Here is a 15,742-nt window from a genome sequence, read left to right as displayed (position 1 = left end):
AACCGACTCCATGGCACATAACAACAACAACAACATAGGGTTTCCAAGGAGTGACTGAGCTTGAGCCGACAACTGTGCAGTTCAAATCAAGTTAATGCGCCGCTCCAGGCCTCTGATTACAGTTTAGGTGATTTCAAAATGCAGATGGTTAAGGTGGATCCCAGGTGTTGTTGTTTCTCAGTGCTCTGCAGACACAGACAGTGCTGGCATCTCTTGAGCTTAGAGGAGGGCCGTCCTTCCCGGGCTTGATTCTGTGGGCTCACAGCATTTTTCTTCCTACAATTCAGCTACTTGGTATGCAAGATGGTTTGTCAAAGCCCTGCCTGGTTCCTTTGGCTTTGAAGCCAAGGCTTCTTGATTCTTGTCCCTGATGTCCTTTCCATTTTTTAAAAATTTCATTATTCCAAATTTCCCTTTTTATGTATTTCCTAATGCATGCCGTGAACTGCATAAATGCTTTAGGCTAGAGCGTTATCATTGAGGAAGAGAAGCTGCCTGTGGGAATTGCATTGAGATGACTCCATTTCCTGGCCCCTTTTGGTGAATTCTGAATCACCCTGCAGGTGTGGCTCAGGGTTGTACTGAGAGTGCCCAAAGACAAAGGCAGTGAGACTTGAGGCAGTTGTAGAAATTTGGCCCCATAATGTTCAGATGTTAGAGCAAGAGAAAAGCCCTGTACCCTTGTGGACAGTCCCTTGGTGGGTGAGGTGCTGGTGGAGTTGGTTCTGACTCATAGAGACCCTGTACAGGGTTTCTGAGGCTGTAAATCTTTACACAAGCAGAAAGCCTCATCTTTACTGCTGACCTTGAGGTTCACAGCCTGATGTGTAACCACTACAATACAAGAGCTCCTTGAACTGCCTGTCAAGTGTTACATACTTTGATTAGAACTTGGTGAAGGCGCTGTGAATCAAATCCTAAATAGGACCAGAAAGATCAGGAACTGTTCTCACAGGGGAACTTGAAAAAGACGTTTTATGTGTCTGGTACAGCCTCATCTTGCTAGGTTCTAAGAGCAATATGTCATACACAAATCTGGGAAGATTCCGGCCTTGAAAACGGTTGTTGCCCATACCTCCTAAAAATGAAAACAAAACAAACCATCAAAGAGCTAAATGAGTTAAAAATAACAAAGCTAATAGGAAAGCAGATCTTTGGTTAGCATACCACTTGCTGCTACGTTTATCTTGTGAAAGGAAAAAGCTGTATTGGTTGATATTTAGCTATAAAACTTTTTTTTTTTTTTTACAATCTTTTCTTACTTTCTTCTTAAACAGAATATGGTGCACCTGAAGATGGGGAACTCAAAATACAGAAACCATTTATGCTTAAGAATCAACTACTAAGTAAGAACCCAGAATTCAAACCCCGCATATTTGTCGTCAAGTCTTTAGATGCTGAAACAGATAGTGATGTCCTATTAGGAATTAAACTATCAGTGTCTTACATGCTTTTGATTTTTAGAGAAATTCTCAAAATCAATAAATCTAAAGTCTTGTATTGAACATTTTCGCAGGTCTCATGCTGTAAGGTCACTTAATAGTGTCTGATATGAAGGAAACATGAGTTTTGTGCTGAATTGTGAGTTTGAAATTTGTGCTTGGAAATTCCCCCATTTGAAAATCTGGCTAAATTGTTAGGAAAGCTATAGAATGTTGACATAGTTTTTGTTGTTGATGTTGCTAGTAACTTTAAGAAGTATTGAACTGATCAGTAAGACCTATTCTTGTATTACGGTTTAAGCCAAGTTTTGTTAAAAAAATGAGTCATATGGGTAATTTACATCAACCTTTTTTTTAACCATTAATATGTATATGACACACATTTTTATTCATCACTCAAGAATAACAAAGAAACACAAGGAAATTATATTAAGTTCAATTATTCACTAAAATGACACTCAAAATCAGGTCATATAGAAAATTAAACTTAGGACACCTAACACAAGTAAACCATAATGGTCACCTAGAATTGGACATTCAAATGAAATCTGTCTGTATTACAACAAAGTTTACTAGGTAGCTACACTGTATACCTTGTAAGACATTGAAGGCATGGAGACACCCTAAGAAACATACTCACAAGATAAAGCCTGAGAGATCTTTTCAAATTATCCCACTTTTGGTCCTTTGCATACCTCTGAAACCCAGTTAGCTTTGTAAGAAATTTTAAAAATTGTGTTTTTGGTGAAAGTTTACATAGCAAATTAGTTCCCACTCAACATTTTTATACAGATTGTTCCCTTGCCATTGGTTACAATTTGTCAGCTTTGGCATGTCATGATTTCCATTTTGTTTGTTCTGATTTCCAGTCCTCTAGCTTCCCTCCCCCACTCCTTGCTTTTTCATGTTTGTTTCTGGGTAGATTCTGACCGTTTAGTCTTGTGTAGTTAATTGTTTAAGGGAGTGCACTGGTCATTCGTGGTACTGATGAGAGTCTAAGGTCATCGATTATTTGGCTAAAAGTGATCGATAGAAGCAGCTTCAATTCCAAATTCAAAGGTAATCTTAGGGCTATATTCTTAAGGTTTCCTCTAGTGTCACCTGTTTTGGGAACCGGAGTTAGGTTTTCATATTTTTCTCCCACTCTCTGCGACCTTCTGTTGTGACCCTGGGTCAGAGCTGTTGGTTGTGGTAGTGAGGCACATGTAGTTCATTTGTTCTCATGTTACAGAAGGTGTGGGTTTGTGGGCAGTAGCACCGTGGATGAGTTTCTTCAATTAGCTTTGATCATCTTCATACACATTTGTTCCATGAAAGTATCTCAGATGGGCATTCACAAGCTTCTAAGACTCCAAATGCTACTCACCAACATAGAATGTAGAATTGTATTTGTGAATTAAGTCAGGTGACTAAGTTGTCCCACTTTTCCAATTAACCTTTTCCCTTTTGTCTTTAAAGAGCTGAATATAAAATGTCCTAATCAACTTGATCAGAAAGTCACAGAGAAGCAGTTACCAGGTAAGACTGAGCCTCCTATCCCATTTGATGAGTCGGATGAGCTGTCTATTTAATTCACACCTGAAAGTGTAGACCTTCCAAGTTTATGGACTTTTAGTAGGATTTTATATTCTAAAATCATTACTTTTCCCCAATTTTATCATCTCATCTAGAAAACAGTTTATTATCGAAATGGGAAGCCCGTGTATTTGATGATTTTTTAAATCCAAGGTGTGCGAGCATGACTGCTTTTGCTGTCCAGCAGCCTCTCATGCCCATTGCTGGACGCTCCGGTCATTGCTCTGGCCATTTCTCTTGTTCTCCTGGGCTTTGGGGGATCTGTCTTATCCTTGTTTTTATAAGACAGCAACTTAATTCCAGTTAGGACTTCCTTGCAGATTTGGAGTCCCTACGGAAACAGAAGCCACTGTCTTTTAGTGGACACACTGAAATCGTTTTTTTACGGTTAGGACTTTAATGGGAATAGGAGTGCTGCTGACATACTGGTTAAGTGCTTGGTGGCTAACTGAAAGGTCAGTGGTTCGACTCTCCATGGGAGAAAGACGTGGCAGCCTGTAAAGACCCTAACCTTGGAACCCTTGTCTTTGGGGTTTCTACCTTGGCAGCTCTACTCTATCTTAGGGGTCACTGTGGGTCAGAACTTACTTAACAGCAACGTTTTTTTTAAAAAAATACTAGAACTGAATTAACTCCTACAGAAAATAAATGCTTTTGTGTGAACAAATTGTTATTAAGTGCTGATGAGTCAGTTCCGACCCACAGAGACCCTGTATAGCCAGGGTCTCCGAGGAGTGGCTGATGGGTTTGAATTGCTGACCTTTTGGTTCAGACTGACCCTGACCCTGCAGTCCAGTGCATTATCCTACAGCACCACAGCAGGACTCAACATCATTCACCTTAAACTTTCACTCAAAAGAAAAATTAGTGTATTGTGCTTAGTAAGTATGATACTGTGGATTCTAAAGATGAATCTAGGATCATAGAAAAATAGAAACATTCCATATGGAGCCGTGAAGAGGAGGAGTTAATATAAATCCTGAAGGATTCTAGTAAATGACTTTAATGTTTTTGCTTATCAGGGCAGTAAATTCACATTGATGTTTTCAATTATTTTTTTTATCAAATGAAGCGAGCTGCTTATCGCAGTGTTGTTTATGAAAGGCCTGCCTTGTGCTCAGAGAAGTGCCTCTTGATTGATAATCGCGTCTACTGAGTGTTCCGTTACCAGTATTTCTTCATCTTTATTAGCAATGCAACTTTTATTCCTCAGCGATGTGTAAGTTTGCTACTATGTGACGAGGTATTAAAATGAGTGGGTTTCCCTTTAATTATTCTGTTTTCAAATGTCAGAGTTGTCCATAAAGGCACTGGGGGACAGAGCAGTACTAGAGGTCAGAATTCCGTGGTAATGCCATTGGCTGTGAATGGCTGCACCTTGTACTTCCATGGGGGCTGCCACTAAGGAACAGCACTGGCATCCCATCAGTCAAGGGCTGCTGTGGACTGCAGTGTGGGCAGGTGGTAATGTGCCCGCCACCTTTTGCTGCTAACATCCCACAGGTGGTCCCAGCCCTTTTTTGAGATTCAGTTACTGTTTTGGGTACTCAGTTGCTTCCTGCTTTGATTTTTATTAGTCTTTTAGATGCGATTGGGCGCATTCAGGGTGATATGGCCATAGACTTATTAATCTTTTCGGCAGAACGGATTAGAATCATCCGTAGAAACTCTATGTAATATATTACTTCTAAAGCTGCGTGTAGGCGTCTGTCTACCTTCTATCAACTCAGCAGTAAGCCAGATGAAAAGTGTTCTTACTACTTTTACTACTCTTAGGCCAACATGCTGTAAATATCTAACCACAAACATTGATAAATATCCTTTAAAAGACAGCAGTAGAGAAATGTAAAATATTGCAGTCCCAGTGTTTTCTTTTTTGTTTTTTAGCTCTTCAGATTAGCAAAAATTTAATAATCATACCCAGAGCTGGCATGAGAAATCGGTACAGACTTACTGTAAAACCATGTGGTAAATGCTATAAAAATAAAGAATACTCATATGCTCTCAGCAAACACTGTCCCGTGGCACTTGTGAGATCTGGTAGAGTCTTATAATTATGATCAAACTGTGTTTCTAGCCTGAATTAAGAATGTATCATTTTCTACCCAGATGTGCAGAAATTAACCCACCTGTGACTACCTTCCAAACATCAAAGCAGTCCACTTACATATACTAACATAGGAGACCAAATTATGTCATTAAAATGATAAAGATCTGCAAAGTATCTGCATTCAGTACTTAAAACAAGAAAAGGCCAACTTTTTTATTCTAAAATAAAGATAACATTTATTATCACAAGTTGCATAAAAACACCGACAGCGTATACAAAAAATGGTTTTTGATAGAAAAATATTTGAATACATTGTCATTGTCATATTTGTTGAAACACCATACTATTGCTGTACCTCCAGCTAAAGCTTCAAAGAAACTATAGTTTTTGTAACCAAAATACCCAATATTTACCACAACCTATCTTTGGAAAGGTTTTGAACAAACCAAAGCATTCCCAGGCCTGGTGGTTACTTTTTTGTGTTAGTTGAACACAATTTCACAGGATAATTGTTAAAGAATGGAAGGACCTGGTGGATCGTTTCATATCCTCTCCTCATGTTAGAGAGGTTACCGAGGCCAGAAAGGGTACGAGACTGCTCAGGACAGCACTTTCCACTCGGTGTTCCTTCAGTAGTTCCTGAGTTAGGAAACACAGTAGTTCCTGAGTTAGGAAACACAAAGGCTTCACAGGAAAAGCTCATGACTGCACTCACATTTACTTCTCTCTGCCGACAGTATGAATCCTTGGTTTATGTAGATTAAAGAAGAAATAGTGAAAACCACTGAACAGTATGAAAACTATTGTCAAAGGGCACTTAGATCAAAGCATTGGCTTGTTTCCCACATCCTACCGAGTAACTTGTGTGAGACTGATTTTGTGATCTGCTTACTGTGTGAGCCATTCCTGATTACTTGTTTGGGTTAATTACTCCTAGGAACTGACAGCTACTGCTGCCATGACAACTGTGTTCTGGTCACGTGCACTCATTTTACAGGCCAGCGGTTATTGGAGAGAATTGATGGTTTCTCTTTTTTTGTTAGACTTCATGACAATTCAAAAGGTGAAAGGATTGTTATCACGTCTTCTAAAAGTTCCTGTGTCCGAACTCCAGTTGTCCTATGAAAGCCCCAAAGTAAGTCGTCCAACAAAATACAAAGTCATGCTTAGTTCTCCACAGGATGACATGCTGTTCAGATTACAAGTGTAAAAACAACGGTTTGATTCTAAATGGAAATCATACATCTTTTGGCTGTAAGGGTAACCTATTTGGGGTACATACAGCAGGCTGTCTTAATCTCGCTTCTATCCACCAACACCACCCCCCCCCCTTTTTTTTAAATTTTAGATGCCTGGCAGAGAAATTGAACTAGAAAATGACCAGCAGTCATTACAGTTTTATTCTGTGGACAATGGAGACTGTCTAGTGGTGCGATGGTAACAGCCAACTAATGACACTTAGAGACCCAACTGTTGATTGTGGCTCAGATTCCCCAGAGATGGTCTATTGAAACAGTTCTGTCCAAAAAAGACTTTTGCAACTTGCCCTAATATAGAAAAGGTTGATTTTTCATTGGAAAGAACTTGTTTCCAGGCTTGTATATAATAATATATAGTAATAAAGGTTTTGTACCTACTAATGGTTTTCTGATTTCACATTTATCTTTATAGTTCATCACTGTATTTCATTATGTGAGGATTTAAATATTAAATAGAAACTAGCTAACCTAATATAATCTGAACACAGTTTTAATGTCTGGAATCCACTATTGAAACTTCTATTTTAAAAGGTTACTACAATGATTTGGTTGGTCCCTTAAACTGAGGGAGGGGCACATCTTCTGCTAATTGACCATAGATGCTATTATACTTCGTCTTAGTTGCACTATATTTAGAATACTTAAAAAAAGGAATCCACATGCTTTTCCCTGTAATAACACCTAAACTGGGCATTATCTTCTTTTATCGATTTCTATCTTTGATTGATATAAGAGGAAAGCCCCTTCCCTGTGATGCTAAACCCCTGAGAGCTGTCTACTTCTACACATAATCACAGAACTTTCCAGGACAACTTAACTGTGAGCTTTTAGCATTTATGTTAAATAGCAAAAGAAAACCTGGGTATTAGTCCATAGTCCATGTAACAAATGAACCTCCTTAAAAACCACCAAAGCCCAGAACCGAGAATTAAGTAGGTTTCACTTCATTTCTGAGAGTTGTTTCGACCCTTAGTTGCTTACTGTAATCCAGGTGAACAGGCCAACCCTCCGTTATTACTTAGGATTTCTCAACTATGCCAAGTGGTAACCATGACTGATGGACAGTGATGATTAATTATAAACAGTGCATTAGCATTCAGAAGTAGTTTTCCAATCTAATATATAATCCAATCTAATATATAAATAAGAATTTATCTGATGCTACAGTATCAGTTGAGTTTTAAAGAGGAAATTTTGTGCAAACATTAAGATTGATCTATAGCACACTGGCTGCAGGTGAGAGGGTCAATCTAGCACAATCCTGAAGGACACGTAACACTGGGCTTTTCCTCAGACTTACATTGAGATTACTATTTGCTATTGGACACTGCTCATTAAAACCAGTATTATCCTGCTTCGCATTTACAAGGGTCACCACACAATTCCTTCAGCTTCCATAATTCTGTGAGTTCCTGTGGAGAATACTGAGGGGAAGACAACATTCCAGTTTCACACGTCTTCTCACACAACCAGAGGCTGTCCTGTCGAAAGACAAAACAACACAACTGCTGATTTGAGAGTTATGAAGCTGTGCTGCAAGAGAGGCAGATAACCTGCACTAGGCAACATACATTGTAGCGAAGCTAAAATGACTTCAAAGATAGTTCAGTCCGTGTACACGTGAACCCACTTGTGAGGCTTCTGGGAGCACCATGTGGCGGTGTAAAATGAAAACAGTAGCATGTGTGTGGATTAAGAGCAAATGGAATCCTATAAACAGAAAATCTGGGAGTCACAAATGAAGTTTCATGTTATTAGAGAAAAGGGGGACTATCTATACAGCCTTGTAAGATTACTAAATTATAATGTGGTTCAAATCCTAACAAAGGAACAGGTCTTACTCATGTTTCAAAGTCCTTCTATTAATATTTCCTAAAATTACCAAGAACAGTCACCCTTCTGATAGAGGGCTTATAATATTCTATGAACTGTACTAAATGCTTCATAAATATCAAAATAAGCCTATGAGGCAGCAATGATCTCCCTTGTATAAATGAAAAACCGAGAGATTAAGTAACTTGTTCAAGGTCAGAGTGCTGGTAAACTAGGTGGTGGTGGTAGTGAGTGCCATTGAGTTGGTTCTGAACTCAGAGCGACCCTGTATAGGGTTTCCCAGGAGTGGCTGGTGGGTTTGAACCACCCACCTTGTGGCTCAAATGACTTTGCAGTCCAGTGCATTAGCCCACAGCGCTACACCAGGACTCAACTAAACTGGGTAGCCAGGATTAAAATAGGTCAGACTCACAGACCCAAGATTTTAACCACTAGACTACATCAAAGATACAGAATTGGCTTGTTTCCAGCAGTACAGCAAAATACATGTATAGAGAAACCCCATTCCATTACAAAATACAAAAATACCAGACAAAATTAAAAGTACCTTTTTAAAGCAAGGCTGAAAAAACCAAAAGTGGAGGAAGTGCTTTGTTTGAGTCAGCATATGCCTTAAAGACATCTGTCGATCCCTTCAGTGAGTGTAGGAGAGAGGGGGGATCACCTCAGTGAGTGGATCTCCTCAGTTAGTGCATGGGAGGTGGACTTATACTCAGTGAGTGTACAAGAAAAGGAAACTTTCTGTGTGAAGGCGACCTGTCTGGGTTAGCCTTTGTTTGGGTGGAGCGGAGAAGTCTCCCTTGAGCGTCTGTACCCTCAGCCTGTCCTGACTGTAGGCATGGAACTGGTCGTCAGTCCTTATAGCGAGCCCCACCCAAGTTCCAAGCCAGAAATTTAGTTCCTAGATTTAGTTCCTAGATCCTACTGCAATGAGGTGCAATGGCAAAACCCCCCATGAATCCACTCTGTAGGAATGCATTGTAAAATGCAGGTCTCAGTTTCTGAGGATGAGCAAACCAAGGAAAAACAGAGTCTTTGAATAAAATTCAAGAATGCTCCATGAACAACAGTGAGTAGGAACAACTATAGAATCCGACTGACAAAGACTGCAGCTATTAGAGCAATCATACACAGAGACTGAAAACGTCCAACAGAGGGCTGAAAATGACCATCAAAGCCAACCATTGTTCATCACTTTCCATTTTTGTCTCTGAAAAAAAATTTTTTTTTTTCCTGGCTCAATCAATATATTTTAAAAGATGTTTTCCAATAATAGGTATATGTAGTATTTTATTTGCTTCAAAAAGTTTGTGGAAGAATGAAATGAAAAAAAGACAATGGAATTTTCCCCTGATCTTTTTGAGGCCGCCTGGTATTAGAAGTGTCCTTCAGGATTCTTAGACTGCATATTGCCAGAAATGCGAGTCAGTTGCTTGTTTTTAAAGTTTTTAGGTTGTAAAATTTTTAGGTTGTAAAATGTTCCTAAGCAAATGTATAAATTAAGCTCATAAAAATATCATTGGAGAGATAACCTAAGTGGACCATTCTGAACAAGAACATTGAAGACCCTCATATCTCACTGCTTCTGCCCAAGGTCTGACAGACAAACATGGAGAGAAACCACACTTCCAGCCCCCCCGCAGGTTTGCTTACCTGGTATCGTTTAGGTCCTATAGCTGCCATCCATATGCCCATGCTTACATCTTCACCCTATAGATACCCCATCAAATTGAAATGTAAACATTTAAATGCGATTTCATCTGTAGACAATGCCACGTGCTCTCCCATAATAACCTATTTCTTTGTTTTATAATTATTCTGATAAGAAATGCCAAACATGGATCCAACTTAATACGCAAAAGAAAGAGCCAATGGCTGTAAGCATGCAACATCTAAACCACAACGAAGGGAGAAGACCACACTAACACAAGGAGAAGAGAACCTGTTCTTCTTGTATAAGGCGTTTTTTTTTTAAAACTAGGAATTCCACTAGTAAACACAGGCTGGAAACACATAGGCTCCAGAAAGACGGAGAGAATTTGGAATTGAGTTCCGAGCTGAGGATTGAGGGGTAGTCGGAGTGCCCCTGACCTTTGAGGGCTGATTTCTATATAGAAAGGAGAAAATGCCTTCCTCACACTGAAAGGCCTGCTCTCAGTGACAGAGGATTGGCCTGGATGAAACTTGGCTTGCTGAGGGATCCTTACATAAGAAATCCTGAATTAAATACCTGATAGGTCTTCAGCCTCTCCGAGTTGCTTGCCAGCCAGTGGACAATGTCTCTGGAAATGACATAACCTGACCCACATGCAAAGGCAGGGTATGCAGGGCTGGGGTACTCCAACTCTTGCCATTTCCCAGTTCGGTCAACTGCCCAGTTCAACCTGAAACTGAGATGCAAAAGCATTTGTCCTCCTCGTGTTGGCCCAACACATGTCCTAGCACTTGACTCCTTGGTCCCTGTTACAAAGGGATCAGCTATTTGCTTGTAGAAGCAAGGAGGGAAGAAGGTGAAACCATTTTTCAGTTTAAGGAAATGAACCACACTGCCCAGTGAATGTTTTATGTACGAGACCGCCACACCAAATTTCCTCTTAGGTGCAGTTTTGAAGCTTGTGAATGGAAAACCTCAGAGGCTCAGCCTTCACACATGGAAACCAGAGCAACTAAATCTCATTGCCACAGACTCGATTCCCACTCAGCGATCCTACGGAGGGAGGGGTTCCAAAGCTGGCAGTCCTTATGGGAGCAGAGAGCCTCTTCCTGCAGAGAGGCTGGCTGGTGAATTTGAACTGCTGACCTTGCAGTTAGCAGCCCAATGTATAATCCACTATGCCACCAGGGCCCTTCTGTGTACACGTTGTTGTTAGGTGTCATCTAGTCAGTTCTGACTCACAGCGACCCTGCATAGGACTTCCAAGGAACAGTAGGTGGGTTTGAACTATTGACCTTGTGGTTCACAGTCCAGTGCTGATCCTACAACAGCAGGAGTCTCTGTTGTGTATCTACCCCCTCTAAAAAAACACAACACACTTCACTGCTCCAATGTTGTGTTCCCAAAGAAGAGAGCTGCCACAACGTATTTTAAAATATATTTTCAGAATAAAAGCCATATCACAGTAGGCTGAGAGTTTCTCTAACTGGAAAGTAATAAAATACAGTGAGGCAAGAGACCCATCGGGCAGTTTTTATCTCAGCTACACTATTCTTCTAAAAGATGACTTGCATACTTAATTCGAAGTTAATTATATTTAATCAGGTACGTGAAAGTCAATGGACAAAAAACTGTGTGACTTACTTTCCCCACCAAAAATTAGGTCCGTTCAAATTTTTGACGGCGACTCTCTGAAATACGGCTTCCAGGTCTACGTAACAGTCGTCATCTGTCTTGAGCAGTAAGTCAAAGCTAGCTGTCTCCACAGTCCTGACAACAGAGACAGGAAGTGAGTGTGAGCAGACAGGGAAGGGAGAGGAACAGCACTCGGGTAATGCATTGGAAATGGTACCGGCACCAATTGGATTATGGTTTCCGTTTCTTCCTCAGCAACAGTGCTCCCCTGTGAACTGGTAAGTAACATGGAAGTACCACGAGAGGTACCACGCTGACGTGGGACAAGGATTCCACATGCTTCTTAGGCATTGCTCATGTCAGACCACTCAGTAGATGAAACTTTTAAACATTAAACATTTAACTTCATGCCACTGGCTCTTTTTCTAGTTTTTAAATAGTATTTTACTGTGTTTAGGTTTCCATTCAACAGTTTGTACACCTATTAGTCAGTGATGTTGGTTGTGTCTTCACAATGCATCAACTCTCTCGTTTCTACTCTAGTTGGTCTGTTTTCATTGATCTAGTCACACTTCCCCTTTGCTCCAGTTGTCCTTAATGGGTTTGAACCACCAACCTTGTGGCTAACAGTCCAGTGCTAATCCTACAGCTGTCCCATTATCCTGGGCCTATAGCATTAAGGGACTCCTACCATACCATAAGGAGCTCTGGTAGCGTAGTGGTTACGAATCGGGCTGCGAACCTCAGGGTCAGCAGTTGGAATCTACCAGCTGTTCCGCTGGAGAAAGATTTACAGCCTCGGAAACCCTGTACAGGGTTCCATGCTATTCTGTATTATGACTTTTAATGACTTAAAACATTTTCAGTTATGACATAAATGCAATTTTTCTTGGAAAAAATTTCCAGCAATTAAACTACAATAAATCAACTTTTAAAAGGTACAGAAGAGTGACTTCTTTTGTCTAAAATCAATAAAGAAATATTTAAAGGCAATATCGATTCATTACCACTGACAATCCCTGCACATCTCTGTTAAAAACCTTGTTAGGGAACCAGCCAGATGGTAACAAATAATATATATATATTTTTAGATGTTTTATTGTGAATTATATGGTAGTTTACATGGGGGAACTTTAACTTTACATTCATTCCATCCTATATCATCTCATTGCCATGGTTCTAACCCCCTCCATGCATCATTAACCACGCAAAGGGTATATCCCAGAAACCTACCCCCTACACTTCCCCTTTGTCCCCCCAGTTTTCGGTCCACAGTCCCTTTCCCTCTCTGGGTCCAAAGACTCCAGTCGCTTCATCACTTTGCGTCATTATCTCTGCCTTCCAGATGGTAACAATTTTGAGTAAAAGAAATTGGGAGACATTTTTATTAGGTCAAAGGATGATTAAATAATGATGGTTCTGAAGTTTATTTCTGATTAACAGTAGAAGGCATATATAACATTTACTTGCTCATTAGAAATAAAAAGGAGCCTTGGGGTGCAAAGGTTAAGTACTTGAGTACAAACTGGAAGGTTGGTGATCTGAACCCACCCAGTGGGAAAAAAGACCTGGTGATTTGCTTCTATAAATAAAGACGACAATGTTGAAAACTGTGGGCAGTTCTACTCTGTCACATGGGGCACTATGAGTTGGAACTGACCGGATGGTACCCAACAGCAACAATTAGGAAAAAAACTTGCGTTATGTGTTGTTGTTATTGTTAAGTGCCGTTGAGTCGGTTCCGACCCATAGTGACCCAGTATAGGGTTTCTGAGGAGCAGCTGGTGAGCTTGAACTGCCGACCTTACAGTTCAAACAGTTTTGCAGTCTGGCGCATTAACCCACAGCGCCACCCCAGCATGAGAAATCAGTTAACAAAGCCTTCCTCTGTGGTTGAAGTACACAAATGAGGGAATATGCTCTAGGTTGCTGGGGCCCAGAAGCACAGACTTGTTCGATGGAAACTGCCCTGCCCCAGGTGGAGAAGCTGAGGGCTTGAAGTAGACAACATCAGCAGGGATGAGGGGAGAGGCTCAGATTTCACAGCTACGGCAGAGGAGAGCAAACTGACGGTGACAGCTGAGCTTTTGTGAATTTCCACAAATGCAGAGCATGTCCCACAGAAAATCCTAATACGCTACAGTTACTGAGTCACTATTTCTAGAACCTCAATCCCCACTCCTTTACACCCTTGCCTTGTTGTCACCCACACTGTTGTTATTGTTAAGTGCCATCAAGTTGGTTGTGACTCACAGTGACTTTATGTACAACAGAACAAAACACTGCCCAGTCCTGCGCCATCCTCATAATTGCTGACACTGGAGCCCATTGTAGTGGCCACTGTGTAAGTTCATCCCATTCCTCTTTACCAAACGTAATGTCCTTCCTGACATGTTCAATGTATGAAAGATCAAGTCTTGCTATGGTTGCTTCTAAGGAACAAATCCAGTTCAGGCATACGTCCTCCAGAACAGAGTTGTTTGCTGTTCTGTCAGCTCCTGGTACTTTTCAATACTCTTTGTCAACAGCCTAACTGAAATGCATCGATTCTTCTCTGGCCTTTCTTATTCACTGTCCAGATTTTTCATGCATATGAGGCTCCTGAAAATACCATGGGTTGGGTCAGGTGCACCTTAGTCCTGAAAGTCACATCTTTGCTCTTCAACACTTTAATCAGGTCTTTTGCAGGTTTACCTGATCAGTCTGATTTCTTGACTGCTGATTCTGGATTCAAGTACATTGAGTCTTTGACAATTTCAATCTTTTCTGTTTATCATATTATTTATTGGTCCAGTTGTGAGGATTTTTGTTTTCTTTACACTGAGGTGCAGTTCATCTATAAGAACTTCCAGTCCTGTTTGCTTCCATCAAGCAAGGTTGTGTCATCTGCATATCTCAGCTTGTTAAAGGTCTTCCTCCAAGCCCGACACCACCTTCTTCACATAGTCCAGCTGTCTGGACATTTGCTCAGCATACAGACTGAGTAAATAAGGTGAAACAACACAATCTGCACACAAACCTTTTCTAATTATCATCCGTTCAGTATTGGCTTGTTCTAGCTGAATGACTGACTACCCCCTGAGCTATGAATAGGTTCCTCATGGGCACATGGAATGTTATCCATAATTTATCATGCTCCATACAGTTGAAAGCCTTTACAGAGTCAATACAGCACAGGTAAACATCTTTCTGGTATTCTCTGCTTTCAGTCAAGAGTGAGCCATCTGACATCAATGTTCTGCATCCTCTTCTGAATCCAGCTTGAATTCCTGGCAGCTCCCCATCTATTATGTGCTGTTACAACTGATTTTGAATTATCATCAGTAAAACTTTACTTGCGTGTGATAGTAATAATTTTGTTCTACGACTTCCGCATCCTGGTGGGTCACCATCCTTTAAAATCAGCACAAATATGGATTTCTTCCAGTCCCTTGGCCAGGTAGCTGTCTTCCAGATTTCTTGGCACAGATGAGTGAGTGCCTCCAGTGCTGAAACATTTCAATTCCTGGAGCCGTATTTTTTACCAAGGAAGTCAGCGCTGCTTGGATTGCTTTCCGTACCACCAGTTCTTGATCACGTGACACCTCTTGAAATGACTGAACAGCGACCAAGTTTTTGTTACAGTGACTTAGTGTATTCATTCCATCTGGTTTTGATATTTCTTGTGTAATTCAGTATTTTGCCCATAGATTCTCCTCAATATTGCAACCAGAAGCTTGAATTTGTTCTTCAGTTCTTTCAGCTTGAGAAATGCTGAGTGAATTTTACCCGTTTGGTTTTTGACTCCCAAGTTCCTTGCACATTTTATAAAGCAGTCCTTGAAATTTTCTCTTCAGCTCTTTTACATCATCATTTTCTTCCAGTCGTGTTAACTTTTGTATAAGAACAAGATTCGGATTCTTTTCTGACACCCCTTCGGTCTTTTCTTTCTTTCCTGTCTTTTTGATGACCTTTTGTTTTCTCTAATGTATGAAGTTCGTGATGTCATCCCATAACTCCTCTGATCTTCAGTCATTACTGTCCAATGACTCTAATCTGTTGCTGAGATGTCGTTAAATTCAGGTGGGATATACTCCAGCTGACTCTTGTGGATTTGTTTCACATTTCTTCAGCAGATGAGCATTGATGGCCTGATCCACAGTCTGCCCCTGGCCAGGTTTTGGCTGGTTATACGGAGCTTCTCCATTGTTTCTTCCCACAGATGGAGTCAAATTTAATTCCTGGGTATTCCATCTGGAGAGGTCCATATGTATATGTTGTTGTAAAGTGTCATCGAGTCAGTTCCAACCCATAG

At 40.6% G+C, this 15,742-nt stretch overlaps 2 protein-coding genes across 2 annotated transcripts in view; one reads left to right on the top strand and one right to left on the bottom strand.

Annotated features, from left to right (window-relative positions):
- The window catches only part of TBCE (tubulin folding cofactor E), a 109,504-nt gene extending 102,996 nt beyond the window's left edge, over positions 1 to 6,508 (top strand). Inside the window, exons 13-16 of the mRNA XM_006868565.1 lie at positions 1,278 to 1,346; positions 2,901 to 2,960; positions 6,111 to 6,202; positions 6,416 to 6,508. Coding sequence (XP_006868627.1) covers positions 1,278 to 1,346; positions 2,901 to 2,960; positions 6,111 to 6,202; positions 6,416 to 6,508 — 314 coding nt within the window. The remainder of the gene's footprint in view (positions 1 to 1,277; positions 1,347 to 2,900; positions 2,961 to 6,110; positions 6,203 to 6,415) is intronic.
- Positions 6,509 to 7,672: 1,164 nt separating this feature from the next.
- Positions 7,673 to 15,742, bottom strand: part of B3GALNT2 (beta-1,3-N-acetylgalactosaminyltransferase 2) — an 84,371-nt gene continuing 76,301 nt past the window's right edge. Inside the window, exons 9-12 of the mRNA XM_006868584.1 lie at positions 11,458 to 11,583; positions 10,390 to 10,549; positions 9,813 to 9,869; positions 7,673 to 7,807 (exon numbers count right to left, since the gene is read on the bottom strand). Coding sequence (XP_006868646.1) covers positions 7,673 to 7,807; positions 9,813 to 9,869; positions 10,390 to 10,549; positions 11,458 to 11,583 — 478 coding nt within the window. The remainder of the gene's footprint in view (positions 7,808 to 9,812; positions 9,870 to 10,389; positions 10,550 to 11,457; positions 11,584 to 15,742) is intronic.

The sequence above is a fragment of the Chrysochloris asiatica genome, unplaced genomic scaffold, assembly GCF_000296735.1.
Source record: "Chrysochloris asiatica unplaced genomic scaffold, ChrAsi1.0 scaffold00119, whole genome shotgun sequence".
Taxonomy (NCBI): domain Eukaryota; kingdom Metazoa; phylum Chordata; class Mammalia; order Afrosoricida; family Chrysochloridae; genus Chrysochloris; species Chrysochloris asiatica.
Note: the sequence above shows the minus strand (reverse complement) of the source record. Positions and strands in the feature narration are given on the sequence as shown.